General features: G+C 41.7%; 1 protein-coding gene across 35 annotated transcripts in view; it reads right to left on the bottom strand.

Moving 5' to 3' along the window:
* TNRC6C (trinucleotide repeat containing adaptor 6C) overlaps positions 1-25,410 on the bottom strand; it is a 94,911-nt gene that overhangs the window by 11,102 nt on the left and 58,399 nt on the right. For 4 of the 35 annotated variants that reach the window (XM_086857255.1, XM_086857268.1, XM_086857277.1 and 1 more), the window contains 12 exons: positions 20,678-23,263; positions 13,464-13,670; positions 12,092-12,258; positions 11,354-11,458; positions 10,831-10,911; positions 10,150-10,207; positions 9,793-9,938; positions 5,286-5,435; positions 3,880-4,026; positions 3,331-3,453; positions 1,886-1,969; positions 1,349-1,580 (listed from right to left, as the gene is read on the bottom strand). In XM_086857255.1, coding sequence (XP_086713381.1) covers positions 1,349-1,580; positions 1,886-1,969; positions 3,331-3,453; positions 3,880-4,026; positions 5,286-5,435; positions 9,793-9,938; positions 10,150-10,207; positions 10,831-10,911; positions 11,354-11,458; positions 12,092-12,258; positions 13,464-13,670; positions 20,678-23,263 — 4,086 coding nt within the window. Of the gene's footprint in view, positions 1-1,348; positions 1,581-1,885; positions 1,970-3,330; positions 3,454-3,879; positions 4,027-5,285; positions 5,460-9,792; positions 9,939-10,137; positions 10,208-10,830; positions 10,912-11,353; positions 11,459-12,091; positions 12,259-13,463; positions 13,674-20,677; positions 23,264-25,410 lie in introns of all 35 variants that reach the window. The other 31 variants (XM_086857249.1, XM_086857259.1, XM_023938521.2 and 28 more) reach the window with 15 other exon arrangements.

Raw genomic sequence — 25,410 nt, 5'->3', positions numbered from 1 at the left:
CTCTGCTTGCAGTCTCTTCACTTGTCTCGTTAGAATGCACTGGAATGTTATGTTTAAACAAGTTTGCACCATTTTATGGCTAAACTAAAATATTCCTAATGTCTCCCTAGCAGCCTCCACAATCTCTGCCACTTCATTTTGCTAAAATCCCCCCCAAAAGGACCCAATTAAAGGTGAGACAAACAGCTGCTGTTCATCAGAGCAGGTTCTGCACTAACTGGGCTTCCATTTTGTGTACACAGAACAAAATCACTCAGACTGTTACTTAGGGAATAATTTTGACATGCTTCTGTGACATGAATCTGGGTCTTTTTTGATATATAATCCTGAATGTTAGCAGATCACAGAAAGCTGAGATATCTTAAGAACCTCTCAGACTTAGGCCTTTAATTCACAATTTTTTTTTTGCCTTCTGATGCTCCCAGCCACAACAGCTCACCACAGCAGTCAGAATTACCTTCTTAACTGCTGCATGGCAGATAAAGCTTGGCAATTCTATTGTACCCAGCATAAAGAGAGTCACAAAGAGATTAAATTAATTCCTTTATGTCATAAAAGAAGTCTGCAGCATACATCAAACAATCACACAGCAAACAGGTCTGAAAGGTTGCTCTGTTCACTCTGTATCCAGGCCCAATCAATTATTTTGACTTCAATCATGTTTGACAGATCTATGTCTAACCTACCACAAAATGCTAGTGAAGATGATTTCAGGAACTTCCTAGACAATTTATTCCAGTACTCTACCCTGCTTAAACCAAGTGATCCTTAATGTCTAACTAGATCTCCTTTTATGCAACTGAAGTTTATTAACTCTTGCATTAAGAAATGAAAGAAATGTCTTCCTAGCTCTCCTTTACACTTTTGAAAATTCTTGAATGTCTCTTAAATCTTCTCTTTAGACTACTGAGCAGAGGATTTCATTTTTTCCTGAACAGTTGTGTTTTTGAAATGTGTAATCACCTCCACTACACTTCAACTGACCCATAAATTTCTTGAAATACATTGACCAAAACTGATGCCTCATCAGTGCTGGCTACAGCAGAAAGATGACCTTGCACAACTTTTTCCCAGATGATATTCCTGTTTATCAACATGACATTTGTGTATAGCAACATATGTAAGTAGTTAATTAATGAATCTTCTGTTTGGATATTTGTAGGCAGAACACAGGTGAGCAGATAACAACTACCACACAGGCACGGCTTTATTTGTCATTTCAGTGCTATTTTATCTATGTATCTATATATAGATTTATATCTGTATTTGTTACACTGTGGAGCACAGTATTGAGATGTGAATTAAGGAGATGGACTCCCTGGTGGAGCTGCTGTAGGAGGACACTCACCAAGAGGGTAAGGAGCAAAGGTGTTCGGTGAAGACTGTTGCTCTTTGGTCTGCAGGTCAGGAAGGCCGGGAGCCTGGGGATGGGGTGAAAAGCTATCCATGGCTGATTTGCCTGCAGAGGGGTGCAAAGATAGATGTGGAGGGGGAGGCTGCTGCTTCATAAGCAGGGCCTGGGCCAGCTGGCGCTGGTGCTGCTGGATCTGCTGCTGCATGTTATTGATTGTACGTGCAACCTGCAGGGAGAGAGCCAACAAACAACTGTCAGTGCTCAATCCACAAAAACACTGCATTTCTCTGCCTTTCCCTACAGTGAAATAACACACTGCATCTCCCTACTGGGCATAAAGGGCTGAAGAGCTTTCCTCCAGCAAGGCTGTGGATCAGCTTTATCACTCAGCACCTTCCCTGTCCAGCACCCAAGGCACGCACTGCACTCCTGATTTAAGGATTTTAGCTGCTTTGATGTAAAGTCACTGAGCCTCTCTGAGCTACTGAAACCAAACCCTAAAGCAGAGATTGAGCTGGCAGGGACACCTACTTGCTGCTCCTGTTGTCTCATGGGTCCGGAAACGTTACGCTGAGCCTGTAACATCTGCTGCTGGATTTGTAAACGTTGGTACGCCTGTGGGGACAGGGACAGGTCACACACAGCACACACAGCAACCCCCTTCAATTGCTCTGCTGCACCACAGCACAGAAAATGTTCTGCTATCTTCTGAAAACACTCCATGAAGCAACAGTAATAATCCTGTCACAAATGTATTTTATAATATATGTATTTGAGTGTTCATTTAAAAAATAAAAAAAAAAATACTAAGTTCACATGGCAAAAAGTCATTGAATGTTCCACATGGCAAAAAGTCATTGAAGGTAGGAGCCTTTGGTTCCTAATGACCAAAATTCCTTTAATGACCCAAAATGGTCATTAAAGATAGGAACTCACTTTTTTTTCTGAAATAACTGTAACACAAAGCAAGAATTAAAATACAAGTTTATAATATTATACAAATAGTATAAATAACAATTGCTATTTTTGGTTTGGTCATTTTGAGTTCTGCCAGCACTTTGTAGCTAAATCACTTGTGCTGCTTTACTCGTGAAGAAAATCTAGTTTTCAAGTAGCTGTCTAGGCAGCAAATTTCTTTAAGGTAAGTTTCTCTGAAACACAAGAATTCAAAGTCCAAAAGAATGTTATACAGGTATTTTTCAAGTAGCTGGGTACTGATCAATTATTATGAGACTAATGTTCTGTTCCTCAAGACTAGAGAAAATAATGAAATGAGAAATGAGTAATAGTATCAAAAACTGCTACTAATAAAAGAGTTTGACTAGCACACTGAGACCAGCAACTGAACTAGTCCCTCCTCTGTAATTTTATGTTTACCCCTGGCCATTACTGAGTTCACAGTATCTCTTTTTAAAATATTCTTAAAATCCAATTAAGCATTTTCATATGCATTAAAAATATCCATGTAAAATTTGCAAACACAGCAGAAGCACACAGAAGTAGCTCTTATCACATGACGTGTTTAATATACACTCCATTAATTAAAACAAATTAACCCTATACTTTATTTTTACAATGAGGCAAGTGAAGAAGTCCTGTAGGTAACTCAGGTGACCAGCACTGCCAAGATTTCTCTCGTTATGTTGTGACACATGTGTTCAGTTTAATCTTCCTACTGACATGTAACACAGCCAGTGCTGTTTGAGAACACACTGTGTTATTCATACCAGTAGGAAGACAACTGACTTTTAGTTCCACTGATCAGCTGTAAAGGATAATTATTCCACAAATGACTATTTATAAAGCCTGAGGCAAAAAAAAGACTGTGTTTCTTTAAAAAGAAACTCCACCAAAGAAATCAGCAGCTGATTGTTTTGAAGATCTGTCATGTAATTTAAAAATTTAGTCATTCTCCTATTTTATCTTCATGCCTTCAATTCTGATTTAGAGCTTATCTGTCATGTCTTTAAACTTACCAGCTGCAGCTGATAGAGCTGGTTCAACATCGTCATATGCTGAGGATTATTAATTGGCGAGGTTAACTGTGCAGGGCTGAGACCAATGTTTTTTGCTGCAAACTGCAAAAGCTGTGCTTGAACCTAAAGAAGAGAAGAGTGTTAAACATTTTACATTTATTTTTAGCAGTGGCAACTGTGTGAGTTATTAATACAGTCACATCAGCCAGCAAGTGTTACTATTACTAGAAGTAATACCTTGAACTATCAAAAAAAATAGCAAGAGGCTCTAATACAATTGTAATAACTATTATCAAGTGTTCATTTATAAAAACAAAAGAGATCAGAAAAGCTCCTCAGAAACACCACTGTGCAAAAAGAAGCACGAGAATGAGGTAATTATATGGTGTACATGTGAGAACACCTCAGCCATGCCACATCTTCCTGCCTAGGGAACAAACACCACAGACACGGCCAGGCAGCAGTGGCTGCGAAGCCTCAGGAGCATGACAGAGCACATGGGAAGAGTTCCAGGGAAAGGGAAAACGTATGAGTGAGGTGTTGTCTGACCTGAGGGGATAGAAACTGAGGCACTTGAGCACGAAGACTAGGCTGGGATGAATTAAGAGGTTGCACTGGCGGTTGCTGCGGCTGTTGCATGGTCCTGGCTTGTGCTGCTCCGCTATTGCCAAACATACCCAGATTGCCACTCGGTATCTGCAGCAGGACAACAGTGACACAGGCACTTAATAACACCACTCAGCACATAACCTGGCTGTCACTTGGCTGTGCAGGCTTTATTCTTAGTGATTACAACAGGCACAAATCAAGAGACCAGCACATACAAACTGTATTGAAAACCAGGTTTAGAATGGGGCAGGGCAAAGATTGCTGTGTACCCAACACCCCAAAGCCCCAAAATTTGGTACAGAACAAAAGGCAGCTGAAGATGCCTTTTATAAGGATGCAGAACCCTGGATGTTCATCACAAGATGAACAATCAAAAGTACTTGCTCAAAATGTTGGTACTTGTATAGCAAGGGACAGAAGAATGGAGGCATCAAACCCACAGTAACCCCATCCTCCAGCTGGCCAAGCTGTTTTCTTACTTAGTCATTTTACAAAGCTACTGATAATGGACATGCTATTAGTGGAGACTGCTTTGGAAAGATGTGTTTAATGGGCTCTAAGTGTTGGACAAGTATTGCTTAAAGAAAACTGACTTTAAAAGAATATATGTAATACAGAGCCACAACAGAATGACAAAATTTTTCTGTGCTGTCACTTTGTATCTTGGGACTTCAGCTTGATGGCAAAAATAACTTTGTCATAATCAACAGTACTTTATGGCTTCTCACTTTCATGAAGGTTTATGAGTTTCCCCCTTCAGCTCCTCTCCTTTTCTTTCCCTCTCAGCCTGTTCTACCTAGGGGCCAAAACACCCCCTTTAACTCAATGCTCCACCTGACCCAGGTGCTGGAAGCGAAGTTTCTCTCTTGCCACCCATTAAAACTACGAGATGCCTTGACACTTGGAGCAGGAATAAAAAAGCCTCCATCACTTCTCCCCCATCTCATCACAGAATAATTATACCAGCCAGGAAAAATGAATGAGAGCAATCTCACTGCCTTAAAGTCTGTGACAATTAGCAATGCCTCAAAAAATTAGATTTCCCATCTCATTTGTGAAGATAAGTGAAGGCAGAGCCACACTGGGGTTCAGGGTATAAATCCACAACACTACAGTCTCTTCTGGATGGATAAGTGTCATCAACAGGTAATTACAACCACACAGTTCTGTTATGTCCTGTAAGGTGAAATGTTTACACAGCAGGTAAACTCTTCTGATATTTCACATGAACGAAGCTGCTGCACTTCCAGTTAAAATCCATTTTTCCAGGGGAAGAGGCTGACAGGCACTAGCAGCTACAGCAAGAGAGCCGAAATTCCCCTGGGGATCTCTCCCAACAGCCTTACCTGTCTAGAAGAATTCAAGTTTTGCATGCCCAGCCCTGAGGCAATCCCGCCCAGGGTCTGATTAGGGAGTGCACTGTTTGAAAGGGGGAGCTTCAGGCTTGGTGAAGGCAAAAATGGTGAAGTAGTGGGCTCTTCCACTAGGCCGCCATCCTGATTGGAGAAAGAAAGGGTGAGCTGTGTGCGGTGCCAGGAGCCCACAGCGCACAAAACAGTGTCCCATGGAGACAGAGAAAGGTGTGGATGAATAAAAAGAGATATATAAAAAAAAGGGATGAATAACAGGAATGGAAAGTATGGAGTGAAGGGAGAAGAAAGAGAGAAACAGGATTAAGGTACTGCTTTTTATAACTTTTTTGCATTTAATCCCCAAATGCTCAATCACCCTCACCCACCTTTCCAGAGGAAAGGAAGAATTTTAGCAGCTGATTGCAGAGCTATCATGTGGCCATGGCCTCCTCCCCACTTAGGTTTTCTCCTTTCTTCTCCACCAGACTGAAAGGTGGAAGGGGGAGAGGCCCAGCACATTTTAGCAGAGTCCTCTGTCTGTCTGGAAAACTCCAGCAGCAGAGCACAGACATAAACCAGCACTTGAACAACCCCAAAATTTGGGAAAGGCCACATCAGCTTATTTGACACCAGTCTGGATTTGGTTCCACATCATAGCTCTGCTCTTAGAAAAGCATTTTTGCATTAATCCCCTTTCCTAACTGAGACACACGAACCTCTTTTAATATTCACATGGCGCTGAGTTATTAATACCCCACTCTGAAACATTACACTGCAAGGCAGCCAACGAACACAAACCATCAAACCAGTCATGACAATATCGGCTGGGCAGCCTTCCTGAACATCCCCAGGAGGAGGCAGATTTTAGCAAGGCAGGAGGAGCCTCTGGTGCTAACTGTGCTGTGAGGAACCACGGCTGAGCGTGGATCCGAGGCACAGGAGGCAGCCCCCGCGGGGGGCAAACAGCGAGGCAGAAAATAAAATAAATTAGAGAGCCCCAATCAAACAGGTAGATCTCTGCTCGTGTTTCAGTGGGGCACTGAGTTCTATCTCAAACTGTGCTTTGATGTCTGGGAAGCCTGCGGTAAGCATGATCAAATAACACTGTGTACAAAGTAGGGCTCCAAAAAAACAGGCAGAGAGAAAAAGCTTTAATTTGCAATGTGCTGGGCTGGTGTTTTTCAGGCACTATGTTCATTGCAAGGAAAGGCTTTTTAAAAACATGAGAAGCTAGGTTATTTTATCCAATAAATCCAGAAGACTGTGAGATGCTGGTGAACCTTCTTTGTTCAAAAAGCAGCCCAGTCTGCTTACCACATACCCAAACAGATGACCTAATGCAGCAAGCATGCTCAGTGAATTATATGTTTTAAGGTAATCCTGAAAAATGCATTTTCTACAGCTCTCCTTTGATGCAAAGGAAAAGTTTCTTCACTATCAGGCAAAGTGACACTTGACATCCTATCTGACTATCCTGAGGGGGACACTGACATTTTCTAATGATATCCCCAAGGCCTTTCAGCTGGAGATATTTTACATTCTACTGGACATCAGTCACACTCCACAAACAACTGCAGCTTGCATGACAGTAACAGGTTCAAGGATTTCTCTTTAGATCACAGACATATGTTTACAATTCTACCCTTCCCCCTTCAAAGTGAAAATAATTTCAAGCTTGGTGCTCGCTCTCCCCTTCAGATGCTATTGTTCCCCATGTGAACAGACCTACTGACCATGAAAGACCCTCCTTGGCCCCAGATTTATTCAAGTCTTGCCTTACTGACATTATTTTTTCTCCATTTGGAAATTGGCAGTGCCAGGGATGGTGGAGGATAAGCTGCACTGGAGACTCAGGCATTTCATTTCCAGACTCCTTTACAAGTGTGTTCCTTGGCTGAATTGCAGCAGATGGCTTTGTGTAAGTTTATAACACTTTGTTCATATTCACCTGGTTCTATTTTATTTAATTTGAACTTGTTGCATTGTGCTGCACAAATCTGTGCTCTATAACTGAACTAAAATCAATTCATTTAACATGAAGTATTTTAGTTGGTCAAATTAAAGCACCCTTTAGCCATTTTCAAGCCAGACTAGAGGATAATTTTACTGCTCACAGTGGTTTCCAACCCATTATTTCTCAGGATCCTTTATATAATAATTGTTTCCTGAAGAACAATCTTTTCTACCTAACCTTTCCTCTTCAGTGATTTTCTTACAAATTTATGCTACACTTCTTCCTCAGGCTACTCAATTAAAAATTGAATCATCACATTAATGCTCAGTTCAGCACTGCTTTCAACTTTTTTGAAGGGACTTGACACACCCAGAAAATCCTACTGGTATAGAGCCAAACTCTATACTTGAAGAAAAAGATCTCTTCTCTAGTCTTATTTCTGGTATTTGAAGGATGCCTCCAGGAAAATCTGACATGTTTTTCTTACAAATCTGATGGCTCCAGAAGATACCAAGTAACATTTTCAGGCAAACCTGACACCTAAGCACAGCACACATCCCACTGAGAGTGAGATGTGGTTGAGATCAGGTATCAGGGCTTCATCTTTATTCACTCAAGGTCACTGGATTTTCTCCCTTGTCCTCTTAAGGTGCTACAGGTCAAGATAACATCCTGAGAAATAATAAATTAACAAAGCACTAAGTGCCAAAGATTGACTCGGTGTGACACGGAATAAAGAGCACCTGCAGCAAGCAGAGAAAGCAAACACTCAAAGGTGATGCTGAATTGCACAGACCACTCCTGATCCTGAGAGAACAGGGAGTTCAGTGGGTACAGAAGCAAATGTCAGGGTTGGAAATTTTTCCTCCTCAAATGTATAAAGTTAAAAAAAATAGTAAGGGCTGGCTTTAGCTGTTCAGAGAAAAATGACAGAGTGTCAATGCAGGTGAGCTGAGAGAGTGGTAACAATGAGCACACCAACCCAAACTACAACTTCATCAAGAGGAACCTTGCAGAACTTATTGAAGACTCAGCAAAGCCAACAAAAGAATGATGACTTGACAGAGCAATAAGTCAAACAGGGAACGTTGGCTGGAGTGCTCTGTCCAGCTGTGTGGAGAGCTTGTTCCTCACCAAGGATGACCTAAGCAGAAACAAGACAGCTCCAGACTCATGTTCTGAAAACAATACCTCAAAGGGCAAAAAGGTTTTGGAGGAGTTGCTCTGCTGGCATGAGCTGGAAAGAATTTCTTTGGGGAAAAAAAACCCCCGTGTTCTTAGAGTAGAAACTATATTTATTTAATTCACTTAGCAAGTTGCTCAACACTGTGATAGCTAACAAATACAGTGTGGGATTATTTCCTTTGTTAGAGCCAAGTCACTGTGACAGATTATGCCTAGACTGATAGATTTTACTTGCTGTATGAATATTAATGATTTTAGTACTCCCTTCTCAATAGTTGTGTTTAACATATGTTTCCAGAATTATGCATCATGCTGCACATAATGCACCTCTCTCTCTGGCAAGAACTTTACTGCTGAAGATATTATTATCCAAGAAAAGGAGAGGCTAACTGGCATGCATACATCTTTTGTGGCCTTCAATTAACACATTCATTAAAGTCTGCCATGGCTAAGAATGAACTTTATATTACTGCCTCACAGCCTGCCTGTACACAGCTCATGTGAAATGAATTGGTTTCAGCACAGTTTGTCAAAAGCATTCTGATTTCTGTGCTCAGAATCCTCCACCACCCATCTGTATGAACCTTTAAACAACCTGTGAAATACAGAATGACATCTGAGATTCTTCTTATCAGTATTTTCAGGGGGATTCTTAGGTGACTTGGTAAGTTTCTGCAGGACTTTCTGTCAAGGCTTTAAATCTCATTTCCTACTGAAGAGCTGGCTGCACTTTTCTGTATATTCTTTTCTTTAGACACTTTGAATCCTGGACACACCACAAGCTTCTGAAGCCTTTTCCTCAGTCATTAAATAGTGCTGGAAAATTTGTCATGTGTGATCACAGAAAGGGAAGCTCATTGGAGAAGCTATTAATGACTGCACATGTCTGCTCTGAGACTTAACAAAAATATCTGAGCTCCTCCTTGCTGAACTTTTACTGAAATGTCTATGAAGCTCAAATCTAAAATAAGAAAAATTAAGAGCCTAATGTTTGGAAGATTTTAGCCTTGGTCCTGCCTGATTGTGGATTTGGGCAAGTATCACTGACTGGACTCTCACAGAGTGGCTTAATTTTTTTGCTCTTTTTTCCATTTCTAGTTCCACTGTGTTACTGATTCCTTAGCAAGTTTTCAAGTGTAAAACTGGGCATGATCATTCTTTATTTCTATGTGAGAATCAAATCATTGATCCTCTTTCCACAAGGACTGAATTCCCCAACAGATTGAAAAAAGACAAGAAAAGGAATAAAGCCATATCTATCACATTTTTTTCCACGCTTTCTAAGCAGATAGCGAAAATCCTAAGTATTTCTACACTGTGCACACTCTGAGTCGTGCAGAATGTTTCTGTTGCTGAACTTACCTTGTCAAGGAAGGTGGGGCGGTCCATGGAAGACTCTTTGGAGATTGGTGGTGGGCGGCAGCCAAGGGGTTTGGTGACCATTCCATTATAGTCGGTCACTCCCATTCCACGCTTGTCCATTTCCACCTTCTTTTCCAGCAGAGCACCTGCACAGAAAGGGGAAATACATTGGAAAAGGTGAAGCAGAGAGAGTAAAGTTGCCAACAGCAGTTAAGAGAAATACATCTTGCTTACAACAGGAAGGCAAGAAAAGAAATATTATCCAACTGGTCTGAATATAAATAATCAAATGCTCAGAATCATGCAGGGTTCCTGTGTAGCTTTAAAGACAAAAAAGTTACTTACACAGATACTTACTCATGGCCTGATCGAGATTCATACTGTTGCTCTTCAAGGCCTCTTCCGCTGGCTCTCTCTGTCAAAAACAGGAATTGTGTCAAGAGGAAAAGTAATCACATTCATATGATTTCAAAGTAAACTGAGAAAACAGACACATCTCTTAAATACTGGGTTTAATGTTTACTCTGCGGCCTAAATAATGTCTGTGTGTTTTTTTTTCTGCTTTCAGCAGTTCCCACAATTCAGGTATTTCAGTTTGACAAGGAAGCACTGGCTCTACAAGGTGAAACACACTGTTGTGTTTAAACATCTTCCTGTTTTCCATGAGCAACTCAAATATCACAATGATATGATTTTCTCTGAGAAACAACCCAGCTATACTCTCATTTTGCCTGTTTCATAAAAAAAGAGGAATGGAAGGGCATTATTACTGCAGTTCAAAGTAATACCTGTTGTTATAAAACTACAAACTTCCAAATATTATAAATGTCCTCATGGAAAGTTTATGCCCAGTTGATCTCAGAGCACTCTACAGGTTTACAGCAGATTTCTGAAATCACAGAATGTGTTTAAATGCAGGTCAAAGCTACTTCCTGGCCTGGACACTGAAGATGTTGGTGTAGCTACAGTCTGAAACAGCCACAGTCAGAAGTACAAGCTAAATGCTAAGGCACAGTGTGCTGGCTGAGCACTACTCACAGGGAAGCCCATGTCTGTGAGCTGTTTTATCAGACGGTTCATGATCCAGGCCTCATCCTGCTTGCTAGATGTCTTCATGCCCTTAGTAAATAAATGGGAGATTCCATTAATGGGCTGGTTGCCACGTTCATTGTAGTGAGATGTACATAAAAGAAATGGTAAGTGGTTTTTATTAATAACACATGCTACTGAAAGATGTATTAGTACATTAATTCAGAAAGTATTGAAGAACCCTCCGAGCAACGCGACTACGATTCTCTTCCCCCAAAAGTGTAAAATTTTATCTCAGCTGAATAGGTGTTCAGTGTACTATTTAGTATTTGATTTGCTGGCCACTGAATTAAAGCCACCTTTGAATTTACAGATTTCATTTTAATCCTTGGCAGAAAAATATAACGAAATAAAGCTGAAATAGTACAACACTTCCTGAAAAACATTCCCAAAAACAAGTTTGCAACCTTGAAGTTAAGAATGTTACTCAGTGTATTTTCTTAAAAACAAACAAGAGCGTCTAGATAAACACCTTTAAAAGATCTCTGTGCAGCTTTTCTATCACAAAATCCTTAAGAAGTCTCTTCCTTTCAGTTCTCCAGAAAGTACCAAGGGACAAGCGCGGATTTGTTTTGGGCTGCGGACAGTACAAGAAACAACCATACTTGATCAAATCACCGGCCTAACTGTTGGCTAATGGAATAACAAACAAAGTGGCTAAATGCATTCCCAATTCCTTTAAGTTACAGCCTGGCCTTGTCCTGAAATAAAGACTGTGCAATGGAAAATTTCCTCACACAATTGTCTACGTTCTTGGTTGAATGCAGCATTAACACAAAGTTCGCTTTGTTCTCACACACACACACACCGTCCTCACAAATAGAAAACAGCTTTTTTTGTTAAACAACTCCATCACAAACTACTGTTTGCTTTTCCACCACCATGGGGAAGTGTCTGAAAGCCCCCTTAACACCTTCTCCTCTTTCTGTTAATACATTATCATTTCTTTAGAATACATGGAAGCTTAGAGAAAACAAAGGCAACAACAAAACTCCCGAAGCATCTGACATGCTTAAATTCAAAGATCTCCCATTTTCCCCTGGAAACAAGGTAGGCTGTACTTGAACCACTGTAGTGGCAAGCTGTGCTTGTGTTCAGATGTCAGAGGTTTAATTTCAGGTGTAATGCACCAGCAAATTTGTGACAACTTATTCTACAAATGTTATGCTAATTCCACTCTTGCTGAAGAGTGTCATTATTTTTGTCTTACCTTTTGAAGTCCTTTCTTCGGGGCATTCCCCCAGGAATTACAGGAGGAGCTGCTCTCTTGTGAAGCAGTATTATTCCACATATCTCCTTCTTCATCTTCCCACTGACTAGTACTGAGATTCACTTCATCCCCACCACTGCCCCAGCCTTCTTGCATAGATTTTGAAGCTGGAAGGAAAGAAGAAGAAAAATCTTATTCAGTTTCCTGCAAATTTTTCAGAAATAGCCTTTTGTACCATATCCAATGTGTTAGCATGAGTATTTTCAAGAGATAAAGCAGCTCATCAAATAGCTTAATTGGCATTAAAATGATAAGAAGGTCCTCTTTGAAGCTAGCAAAAAAAAAAAGAAAATTCTCTAAATACTCAGAGAAGAATACATCCAGCAAGTCCTGCTTTTCCCAGAACCAGTAAGATCTGTGGTCATGGCCACTCCACTCTCCTAGGAACAAGGAACCAAAGTATGATCACACACTTGTTAAGTGCTATTTTGCTTTCAATGAATCTCACCATTTTACCTACCACATTCTTCCATGAACAACCCAAATTTCAAAGTCATTCATGCTCAGAAACTCATTCCCATCTCAAAGAATGGATCCTGAAAGAAGCTCGTGGGCTGCAGGGAATGCTTCATATTCAGTGACGAGGTTGTGTCACCTCAGTCCATTTTATTCTGTTTACTCTGTTTAAAGCTGGGATTACTCATCTTAAGAGCTCTCGCTCCTCCTTTTATGTTTTCTGGGACTTCTAACTGCATCTCACTATGGTATTTTGTAGGAATGAAACTCTAGGCAACCTCAATAGCCAAAAGAAGTCTCTAAAGCAATCACCATGGCTCTCAGGACATTCAGAGATGGAGGATATTATCAAATACCATGAGTTAGGAATCACGAAGCAGGAAGCAGAGTTCAGGATGTTCCTGAACCTGGCAACCATTTTAATGGCTGAAGAAAACACACACTGAGTTTAACCCAACATGAGGTTGTTATGATTGAGTGGTTCTCAAGTGTTGCTTTTCCTACCAGAATCAATTCTATCTTGGCTGTTTTCCACTGCTTCTCATCCCAATACAGGTTTTCTTTTAGACACCAAGGGTTTAAGTCCTAGTCATGTTCTTCTTCAGTTTCAGTTTCCTGTACCTCTGCTATGCTGCTTCCCAAACACACAAAAATACTCTCCTTTATACTTACAGATGGATGTGCAAAATTAATATTTTTGAATTAATTGGGTATTTGTATTAACGTGGCCTTGTGACAACTAACACAGCTTTGAGAATGAAACCACAGGGACAGGCTGTGACTGAAATGCACAGAAAAGCAGAAGTGGCAGAAGCAAACCCCTTCCCCTGGCAGGACAGTGGCAGCCCGTGTGTACCTGGTTTGCACAGTGCTGGGGCAGCAGCTGGAGCGTTTGTTCTTCCATAGGTCCCTGCTGGCTCGGCAGGATTCTCTCCCCACCCGGTGCCACTGCTGGGGGGCTTCCCCCACGCCGAAGTGCCATTATCAACTGCAGCAGAAGGGGAGGAGGGCTCTCCCCAGGAAGCTTCGCTCTTGCTGTGGACAGCAGGCATCTCTCCCCAGCCTGCTGGAGCAAGGCAAGGAGAAGAGTGATGAGAGGAAAGGTTTCTTCATCAATTAATTCCAAAAAATTTTAAATTTTACTCGAGTTTTTTACTCAGGAAAGAGCATGAATCAGTAAGTGCATACAGTGATTGGAGTTAAATGTGTTTTTAAAAAATCCCTTAAATTTGGTCTCAAGAGTTTTTTCTTAATTCTTAGTGCCAAGTTGTCAACACAGAAAGAGGGTTTTTCTCCACAGCCAGAAGCAGCCAGGCTGCCAAGTGAGCACCACACTGGGCCCAGGGACAGCATTGCAGAGACTAGGACCCCAGTCTGAGCTGGGCTTTGCTTCCCTGAAAGATTTTAACCTATTTTGATTCCTGCTCACTGTTTTCAGACTATAAAATTTCTTTTTCGTGCCCTGGCAGTAAGATGCTCTTTAATTGTTCCCACTTTGAGTGAAGATTATCTGTGCTGAATGTATTCCTTAAAGATTTAATTACAGCTCATGGTCACCTCCCTATCCCTCATCACTGACCCTCTACATTATAACAAATATTATTTTAAGGGCAACTAATCAAAACTGCAATTAGGAACCGTAATCAAACCACAAGGAATGGCAGGTAGAAGCCATTGTTTTCCTACAGAGTATTACATGAACTCACTGAAGACGTAAGCTACTCCAAAGAAACAGCCTTAGTCTGGCTTGGCTTGAATGTAATGCGCTTAAATCCACCTGACAGGATTTTAGCCCTGCAGCTGAACGTGGCAGAACAGCCACAGGGCTCCTGAGCCTACAGAACAACACTGCCCAACTCTGCAAAAGGGTAAACTCAATTTACAACCATCAGTACCAGAGATTTTCTGGAGAGAGGACTTGGATCACAGATGGAGTTCAAGGTACTTTGTAAACATGCACAAAGAGAGGCACGACAAGCAAGAGAACAAAATTCTCATAGACACCTGACACTAACCTATTTTTCCATAATTGTAAAAAAAAATTACATCCCATTATGTGACAGCTGAGATCTCAACAAATATTGTAGAATTCAGTCTGCTTAAAATTTCAGCTGGTAATTAGGCTGCTAAATCAGGAACTTGTTCCCTTTTCATTGGAGATGAATGTTATTAAGATGAGTATTTTGGAAGTGAATGACCAGATGCTGCTTTGCCACAGCACTATTTCCTTTTTTTGCTCCACAATGGTATCTGTAAAAATACTCTGGAAAGGTTTCAAAAAGCAAGAGCAACATTTTTCTCCAGAAATTGACCAGAATTGGTAGGCAATGGCAAGGGAGTGTACCTTGAAATACATTGGAATAACCAAACTATAGTGTTTCACCAAGCACCAGGTCCTTGCAGACCTCACTGCGTTCCACAGAATTCCCATTACCAGAAACTGCAGCAACATCCATTGCCAATATCAACTCAAACAGTGCCTGGTAGAGAAAACAATCAAAGAGATGGGCCCAGAGCTGTGCACTGCTCCCTGCTCCTGCATTACATATTTATTTTAGGCTCTATTCCTCACAGCCACTTCACCTCCCTCAGACACTGATGCAAGTGCAGGTGGCACAACCCAGGGCCAAACTCTCCAGTGGTGTGTTGCAGCTTCACAAAACTCCTCCTCTGCCAGCAACAGGCACTGAATTTAAAGAAAGCTCCTGAAACAACCCAGAATGTCACTGTTTCATTCAAGTGATTTCCATTTGAAACAAAAATACCGTGCTTTAGGCTCGATCAACCTACCTTACATTTCTGGTTATTTTAAGGTGTGTAAAGAAGATAAACTGGCAGATCCACAGATGTACCTAAATGAACCTGTACTTAACATGACAGCTTCCTTGATGCTGCACCTGAAATGCTTATTTCAAGGTTCCTGCTTGTATCTTCAAGCCAACTTTATTTAGGAAGGCTTTATTTGAATTTCTGCCTCACTACTCAGGAGGCAACTGGCAGACAACTGCGTGTATTTAATCATATTGGCAGCTGAAAAAGATTAACTGCAGGCAAATGAAACAGAAAACAAAACATCTCCACAGCACAAACCAGACTGCAAAGCAGAGTACTAACATCTCCCTGACTTCATGCAACCTCTGCTGCAAACTCTACCTAATTCAATTTATGATATCATTCTTAAAACACAATTTATATATTAAAAAGCCAAAGTGCGCTATGTTATAGAATAAAAACCTCAAAAAAAACCTTGTTCCTCTGTTGCTCTTATAAATTCAACAACTTCAACTAAAAGCCACAGATGTGTAATGTCCAAATTATTTTAAGTGCTTTTAAATGCACTGAACAGGAAATAATATGGGATTACAAATAACGGGGGAACCAGACTTTACTAATTGAAAATAATACAAGTACATAAAAGCAAACAAAATAAATCAACAAAAAGTTTTCCAAAACTATTTTATCTTAACAGATCAAATTAAGTGCAGGAAATTAATAAATAAAACCTGAAGGCTGTTGGAGAAAAAACCTGTGCACTGCAAAAACTACCTTGTCTGTAAATTCCAGAGCACTTCTCAATTGCAAACCTGCTTCCCATCTGTGCAAATACTGCTGACCCAAGGCTACTGTCTCTGTGCTATCTTTCTATGTCTCCAAATTATTCTGTTTTAGGATATTTAAAGTTACATTTTTGAAGAAATGATGCAAAACTCTCCATGGCTGTTGGAAAGGCAAACCAAGACTTTTGAGTGGTCTCAAAACCTGAACCTCCCACGCATTTTCAAAAGTTCTGCTTCAAAAAAACTTCCTATTTTCTGATGAAAATAATATAGATTCAGGCTCTCCTGGTAAAAATCTCCTTAAAACCCACCCAGATCTGCATGAATGTTATTTCACAACAGAACGTGCTCTGTTTAAAGGCTTCTTTGGCAAGAAAATGAGGTTTTAGTACTGAAGTTTTTAAACACTCTTAGAATTGCAAGAAATGAAAAGATCACAGTGAGTAATAAACATGGACACATTGGCAGAGCTTTGTTTTATAGAAATAAAAACATAATTAACATTGGGTCACAGCCAACAGGAAATCCTCAAGGGAAAGTGAAATGTTAACTAAGCTGTGGCAGGATGCAGTTGTTTTCCCTGAAAATAACCCTATAGCTATTTGGATGGCATAAACTGTTTTCCTTCAAGTTGTTGGTCCGTGATAAATACCAGAGCACATGAGCACAATCCAGGCAAACCAAAATATTAGAACCTTATCTAGATAAAAAAGGAAGACATTAGGCAGAAAAGAGGTTGTTTACTAATTACACACTAGTTACTGTGGGTTTTATATATAATTTAAGAGCCACCTACAACTCTTAATCTTTCAAATTCTCATTTTTTGAAAGGGATTCCAGCTCATCACTGAACATTCAGAAAGCTCTAATTTGGGTTTCAGCAGTGACATCACCCTTGTGTGAAAATTGAGGGCAGCTCTCTTCAGCATCACTTGGCTGCCCCCCAGAACCTGGCTGAGCACCCACCAGAGGGTTTTAGGTTTTCACATGAGCACCCTAAAGGAGCCCAAAGCTGAGCTGCTTTCAAATCCATTCTGATGGAAGTTCAAAGACAAACACTGTCATGTGAGCTGCCACTTGGTGGCACAGGATTGTAAAAGGAACAGAGATGTTTGGAGCTTTCAGAACTTAGACCCAGTTCAGGTTTTTAAAACTTAAGCTCCTCACTCTCTAGTAACCACAAAGACCTTAATTTGTGACCTAGAATCCCCACAGGGAAGCCTGTGTTATCTTCTGTTGTTTCTTTCCTCAGCTGGAGGATGCTGGAACCCTGCCAGGCTCTCCTGATGTAATGAGAGCAGGAAAGCATCAAGCCCACTCCTCAGCACTTGGATGAAGGATCTGATGCTGTTTGGGATCCAAAAATCTCTTTTAATTGCTTCTGTCTGCAAAACCTTTTCTCACTTCTTATTCCCCTCATATCAAAGCTGCATGAGTTAGAAGTGCTAGCAGAATTATGCACAAGTAATTTAGATTAAACCCCAATCTAACTCAAACCCACCAGCTTTCTGTTCATCTTTCTAAGTAATTCACCACTGCCTTGAGAACAAACTCCTATAACCAGCAAGGACTGTATCTATCACATTATCTATCCCTTTCCCCCCTCTTTTTTTCCCCTTCTTTTCCAATGGAAAATGGAACTCCTTAGAGCATTCTTCATTTTCATCAAGTGTTTACCAACATCTGCTTCCCATCAATGGCTTTTAAGCCTGCCTTCAAAGGATCTGGAGAACTTCTGGGGATGGGTGACAAATCTAATAACAAGACTGTAACTTGGCCTCTATTTCCAAACTAATAAAGCATAAACTTCAATCCCAAAAGGGACTGTTAATCCTTTGTGAAGCCCTAACTAGTGCTGTGTGGCAAAATTAAAATCCATTTCTTTGCTTGCAGCATGTGTGACAGTGACAACTTCCATCTGCACCACTCCTCCCTACCTATACAGGAGTGGAATTCATGATTCCTTATTCATTATATTCCCTGAATATGACTGGCAGAACACGTCATGACCCACACAGGTGACAAAATGCCCGTGGTAACTATGGAGTTCAAGAGTTTTAAGATTTTAGATGAGCATTTAACTGTGCCCTACAGCACAGGCTCTAATAACACAATCATGCCTTGCATGGAAAAGAGCTGCTGCTGGATGAACTTTGGTTGTGGATTGCAAAAGTCTCCTGGTCACAGGATTCTTGTCTCCCTCACTGCAGAGGCTGGGAACACACAGCCAAGTGGAGAGGGAATTGGAGTAGGAAAAAGAGTTAAACAGCACAGCTCCAAAGTGCAGGGCCCTGTCTGCGTGGGAGGGAAGACACTCACTACTTGCTTGCCATGTTTTGGCTGTCCCAGCTGGGAGATGATTTGTAGATGTTTCAGGTCTGTGTACATTCCCACCCAGACCGTGAGGATGCTGCTGTGCAGCTGCCATGTGCTGCCTGCTCTGGGAAAACAGGGCCTCCTGCACTCCCCAAAGGGAGTCCAGCATCACTGGATGTCCAGTCCAGTCCACTGGGACCACTTGGAACTGCACTGCTGCTCTCAGGGTGGGATAAGCACAGGAATGGTCCCTCTCTGGCACAGTCACCAGTAAACATGGACAGAGCTCAGGACACAGGGGACTGACTGCTCCTCGCTTCCATTTAGACAAAAATCCTTCCAAATATTTCCATGTTTGGCCTTTATACTTGTACTGTATTAAGTGTATGGAGCAAAAATACATAAGGATAAATTTATGCCTGCTACAACTTGATCTAAACTTTAGTATCAGAACCGTATTTTAATTAATCTTCACTATTACTGATTTCATACTTTCTTGCATGCTGACTTAAGTATATTCTGAGAGCTGGCTTTGCTTATCTTGGAAAATTTAAAAGAAAAAGAGAAGATGAAAGACTTGCTTATCTTAAAAGATCTTAAAATCTTTCTAGCTCACATTTTTCAAGAAGCCCAACACTCACTTTAACCTGGTCAGGGGGCAGCTTGAGCAGGCTGGGCACCTTTCATAGGCAGCTTTCTGAATATGGAAACATACTGCTTCAAATAAACCCTTCCTGTGCTATTGTCCTTTCCTCAAAGGAATCACTGCTGATTAACACCAGCTTTTAAATTCCATTTTCAAAATCTGAAGGGCTCAGGATTGTTAAGTTTTCCTCTATAAGGTGTTAATTATTTGAATAACATTAACAATGCATTGCTGTGTATGAACAGGTTTATAAGCACCAATGTAATCCTCCAAAAATCACCTCCATGAAAAGCAAAACCTCACCCAAACCCAACCAAAGATCCACTTCCATGATACTTCCATTACAATTCAGGAATCTGAATTCTTGTTCCATGGGTAAAGTTTTAAATATAGCTTCAATAAGCTAGTCACATATGTTGGGCTGACCAAGTACAAAGCCATTTAAAAATTTCTCCTGGAGTGAGTTATTTTATTAAAATAGGTACCCTCTACTGTTAAAATATTTGATCAGAATGGGGAATGTAATACTATTTTTACACAGACATTAAAGCAAATTTGAATCATTCCAAAACATCAAAGAGAAAAAGGATGGGAATGAGAGCAAATCCCACTTGGAGAAAAACATGGTTAAAAAGTCAGTACTTAGCCATGACCACAATAAAACAAAAACCTGGAAACAAAACTCAGATGGAGAATTTGAAGGAGCACTGCATGATTAAATTTATTTTGGAGAGGTCTCTGGTCATTATATAGATAGGGGCCACTAGTGTAACTTATTTAAATATCTCTCTTTTAAGCATTTTTCCCACTTTTTACACGTTTTTATTCCTTGCTGCTTGTCAACAACAGCACCTTGCCTTTGATTAGAAAATTCCTAAATGCCTAAAATCTAAATGCTGAAACACAGCTGAAGTTAGGATAAGCTAACTTCAGCCACCCTGAACATTAACATCTTGAACCAGTCCTGCTTTTTGAAAACCACACAAAATCCAGGATGCTGCCTGTGCCTGACCCCTGAGAACCATTTCTTCATAAAAAACAACACACTGGACAGAGAAACAGCAGCAGCCTAAATTCATGCAATTGTTAACAAACATCTGTTGCCAAGATTTGTTTTCCAGAAAAGAAACAGATGCAGACTGTCTAAATACACCGAGCCTGTGCAGTGGGGACAGCAGACAAATAACAGAAGAAAGGTTTGCCAAAACTCCCCAGCCTCTCAAATGGCTGAATTAAAAGGTGTTAAGTAACTGTGGAAGATATGTTAAAATAAATATGAATCCACAATCTAAGAACCTACCATGCTACTGACCAAATACTGTTTCAAGCCTTTCTTACATTCATTTGGATTACAGAAATTTGTGTCAGGTTCCATGGATTCTGTCCTCAAGACGAGACTGCTTCAGAGGAAAAGAACAAGCCTGTTCTGGACATAAATACAGGATTTCTACCCCACACACCAATAGGACAAACAGCATTCAGCAATTGGTAGTGGTAAAAAGTATCTCATAAAGCCGTTTTATGAAGTATTTCACAAAACTGTTGTCATACCTGGGCCAAGCAGCGGGGACCGGTTCGGCTGGGCACTTGACTGGTGCGATGGCTGAGGTTCAACCATGTTGGTGTTGATAATGGTGCTAGTGGTGGTGGTGTTGGTTGTGGTACTGCTCTGAATTATAGGATTATTTCTATCCCACATGTTTACAGTCTTGTTGTTGTTGTAATTTGGGTCGCCCCAAGCTGAGGTACCATCATCGATTTCCATCTTGCGGCGAATGGACGGTGGAGATGGCTCTTCCCAGCCAGTTGCCTCACAGTTCTCTTTTTGTTTGGCTGGCACTGGCCCACCAACCCACCCTGACCCCGTCTGTTTTACAGAAGCAGCTCCTCCCCAGTTACTCACATTGTTGTCCTGGGGTTTATTAGCCCAATTTTGTTGGGGGCCTGGCTTTAAAGATTCCCCCCAACTTGTACCTGTATTAGCCTTGCTGTTTGTGCCATTCCCCCACCCACTGGTCCCAGACTTTGTGGAATCATTCCAGCCAGACCCTGACCTATTATCAGAATCCCATCCAGATCCATTCTTCTTCCCATCACCCAAGTGTCCGGGAACAGATGATGAATCTGTCCAGTCTCCACCTCCTGAAGTCCAGCTTGGATTTGATTTCTGTCCATCTCCCCAGTTTTGAGATTTAGGTTTCTGAGGTTCACCCCAGGTAGGTGATTTGTCCTCCTGATTTGCGGTCCCACTCCAAGCGTGGCCGCTTTTGGCAGCAGCAGCATTATTAACAGTAGTAGAGCTTGCTGACTCTCCCCACCCCCCTGGGCCATTTGGTGCTTTGTTGTTATTGTCTCCCCAACCTGTATTTGTTGGAACAGCTGCCGGTGGAGAGTTGACCCACCCAGATACTGAAGAGGTATTTGTACTGTTCATGATGGACCCATCGTTCTTCCCCCCTGAGTTTGAAGATTGAGTAGCTGCACAACCCCAGGCCTCAGTTCCATTGTCATTCTTCCGTTCAGACCTTGGGGACTCTTCAAATTCCCAGGCAGTGTTTTGCTTCACAGGGGTCTGTCCCCACCCCGTATTGGACAGGACCCTGGGGTCAAGGTCATTTCTTGGCAACTGAACTTGCCCTTGGTCTATCATCCCTTTGTCTCTCCTCCTGCCCTCTCCAGCCCCCTCCCTCCCAGTACTGCCTTCATTTTGACTCCCACCGCTGTCATTGCTTCCTTCACTAGCCGTGGTGCCAGATGCCGCAGCTTTGGCCCAAGAGTTCATTTGTTCATTGCCCTGCTGCATGGCAGGATTCGGACTGGTAACACTCGAGCTATCCCACCCTGTTGATCCTTTCCCGTTGATGTCGCTATTGGAATGCTGGTTTGGGGGCTTGCCCCACTCCCCGTTGACACCGTTGCTGGCGCTGCGGTTGGGGTGGCCCCAGGCTCCAGAATGCACACTGCCAACCCCGCCACCGCCCCTGCCCCAGGCCAGGACCCCGGGGCCAGAGGGAGGCCCCGAGTCCCACGCGTTCGCTCCGTTTCCTTCCTTTTGCACAGCACTGCTGGATCCGTTTTGTTTAGCACTTAATGCTGAGTTCACAGTGTCTCCATTCCCCTGACTGAACCCAGAATTGCTGTTTCCTGTGGCAGGATTACCTGGGGACATCCCCCATACTGAACTGCCCATTCCTTCACCACTGCCCCCGCTGACTTGAGAAACCGCTGTTCCGTTAGCACCAGGAAGGCCTTGCAGGTGGGGCGGGATGATGGCCCCCATGCCCACGGCCATCCCCCAGTTCGGCAGTCCGTTTGTCTGCATTGCATTGATAGGGTTTGGTGAAGAGTTCATGGGGTTAGTGTTATTTGGTCCATCAGTGTTAAGGTTCTGAGGTTGTACGCTGAAAGACACATTCTGAGAAGTGGACGTTTGTGGTTCTGTGCTCTCTTGCGGCAGCAAGTTTCCCCAAGCACCTAAGGTGCCTGTTGGGTTCCCATTCTGGTTGCCCATGTTCTGACCTATGGCACTGACTGGACTGCAAATACTGGAAGGGTTGCCTGCTCCCACAGTTCCTTCATGTCCAAGTACAGGCCAGGCAGCTGGATTGGCATTAGGGTTAAGGTTAAGATTCATGCCAGCATTCGAGTTGGAAGCACCCCAGCAGTTCTGACTTCTACCGTCTCCCATCATGTTGTCCATCTTTCCATCCCCACCACTGGCAGAGCAGTGAGCTAGGCCAGAGCTGGAGCCCGCAGCCACCCCCCACACCCTGGCCGAGCTGCCGTTGCCGTTTGCTCCACCAGCTCCAAGGGCACTCTGGTTAGAAGTGCTTTGGACGAGTGCTCCGTTGGCGCCATTATTGCCATTAGTTTTCTTTGTATGTCCAGTGAAGTTGCCTTGGGCACTCCCTGTAGCCATGCTACTGTTCTCTGAGCCACAGTTGGAGGCAGAGTCAGTGTCTGTAGTACATTCTGAGGCAGACTCAGTCTCAGCTCCGGTAATGGAAGGCCACGCTTCCTTGTCAGTCCTGTCTATTATCACTTTATCCCAGCTGCAGTTGCCTTCACTCCTGAAAGCGGGCTGCTGTCCCCAGTGGGAATTCTCATAATGGTCTCCCAATCCACTGTGGCTGAGATCTGAAAGGATCCAAGGTTAAAAATGAGTCCACTGTTCAAACTCTGCAAAAGCCTTCTACTAAGCACTGTTTTACATCACTAGTTACAACACTACATTCTGCTAAAATTTAGAATACATTCTCTAACATAATAAAGCAATTTTCTTCACTACAATGGAGCAGGATGCTCATACTAATTTATTGGTTTTTGGTTTTTTTTTTTAATCTGGCAAGACTCTCAATTAAAATAACCAAAAAATTTCATTTTAGAACAGAGCAAGTGTTTTGTAGCCCCCAGTGTACCAGTAAAAATAATAAGCAGGCAATAAATAAGAAGAGCAAATATACTAATCTACATTAAATGTCTAAAAAGCAAATTTGGAAAAAACACTGAATAGAATCTAGCAGACTCTTACCATTTATTTTGACTCAATTCTCATTCTTCAGAGAAACACAAAGAAAGAGCATCCAATAAAAAAAATGTAAAATGTCTGCCTGCCCTGAGATATTACATACACACCCACATCATAACACTCTAAATTCATACTGCATTTAGGACTGCAACCCCTTCCTGGAAATAAAGAAACAAATACAGACAGCAACTTTTTGTTAGGTGTCAATTTTAAACCCTATTAATGTGTATTTTTGCAGAGAACTTGGGCATCTCTAAATAACTGACAGTTTTGTCAAGAAACTTACCTCTCACAGGTTTTACTTGTGGTTCAAACATAATTTTGCATTTGTACACACAATCCCCTGGGTCCCCAAGCCAATGAAAAGTGATGCTGTGCCTTTTCAGCACTGTCACATCCTCAAACACAGACACTAACCCAAAAAATTAACCAAAAGCTCTTGAGCACCTGCTTGCTCGCCAGGACATGACGATAAACTGGAAGGCACAACATGTCTCATGTTAAGAACTCAAGCTTTGGTTAAGGTTTTGCATTTATTTCCATCCCAGCTGCTCTGTACAAGATTATTTCTCTTAGTTTCTTTTGGTAGAAATTTGATAACAAGTATTTCACTCTGATCCAAGAGATCTGTATGGGAAACAATCTGCAGAAAAGCCTCTCTTAACTGCTTGAACATATCAAAGTAACAAATTTTGGATGTCGATTATTTTTACTTCCTTTAAATCTGTTGAAACATGGCTTCTACTCTTTGTGATTTGTGAATAAAATGAATATTTTTGTGGGGAAGATGGATGCAACAAATCTCCCAAACAAGTTGTTAACAACGAATGCCTAATATGAATTAATTTAAATCACAAATAAGTTGGTGTATTAGCTCCTCCAATTAGAGGTGTTCTGGTAGTGCAAAATTTACTCCCAAGATTAGAAAAAGCTCACTCTCTGACAGTCTTGTTCACACATTTCACCTGTAGCTTTTTAAGGTGATTACTCGGCTGCCTTATGAAGGTTTTGCAAGATGAAGAAATAACATGCTAAACCAATCCAGATTGCTTTTTGTTTTAAAATTTAAATTAATTGAAGCAGAAGAAAGAATTTTAGAGAAAGGAAGGGAAAACATTCTTAGTTGATCACGTATCTTCTTATGATAACAGGAAAATACCTAAATCACAGAAAGATCTAAATAATCAGAGAAAATAGAATTGCTTGTGTTTGAAGGGATCTTAAAATCATCTCATTCTACTCCCTGCCATGGGCAGGGACACCTCCCACTATCCCAGGCTGCTCCAAGCCCTGTCCAACCTTCCAGAGATGGGCCAGCCACAGCTTCTCTGGGCACCCTGTACCTCACCACCCTCACAGGGAAGAACTTTCTCCACATAAATGACAAGTGCATGACAAATCTGAAAGAATGTGAATGGAACCACTTGGATTTACCTGGATTCCTTCCTCTACATACAACGGCTGGAAAGGAAGAAAGCATCCTGTTATTCCTGGATACAGCCACTGCTACAGCACAGAGGTTGAACATTTACCTGATGATCTAGATTTGTTACACAGGTGTTAAACAGAGACCAGAATCCCAGATAAGACATGGAAGGGGAAGGCAGGCTGTGAAAGGACTTAAAAAGGGTCAGCAGAGTTAGAGAAATGAGCCGAGGAACATTCTTAGCAGAGTAGGAATGAACAAAGGGAAAAAAGCAGCAGCAGGCCAGGCCAGAAGATAAGAAGTTGAGGCGACCAAGGAATCAGATAAGAG

The sequence above is a fragment of the Cyanistes caeruleus genome, chromosome 19 (genome assembly GCF_971803275.1).
Source record: "Cyanistes caeruleus chromosome 19, bCyaCae1.hap1.1, whole genome shotgun sequence".
NCBI lineage: Eukaryota > Metazoa > Chordata > Aves > Passeriformes > Paridae > Cyanistes > Cyanistes caeruleus.
This window is presented reverse-complemented; position numbering and strand designations above follow the sequence as displayed.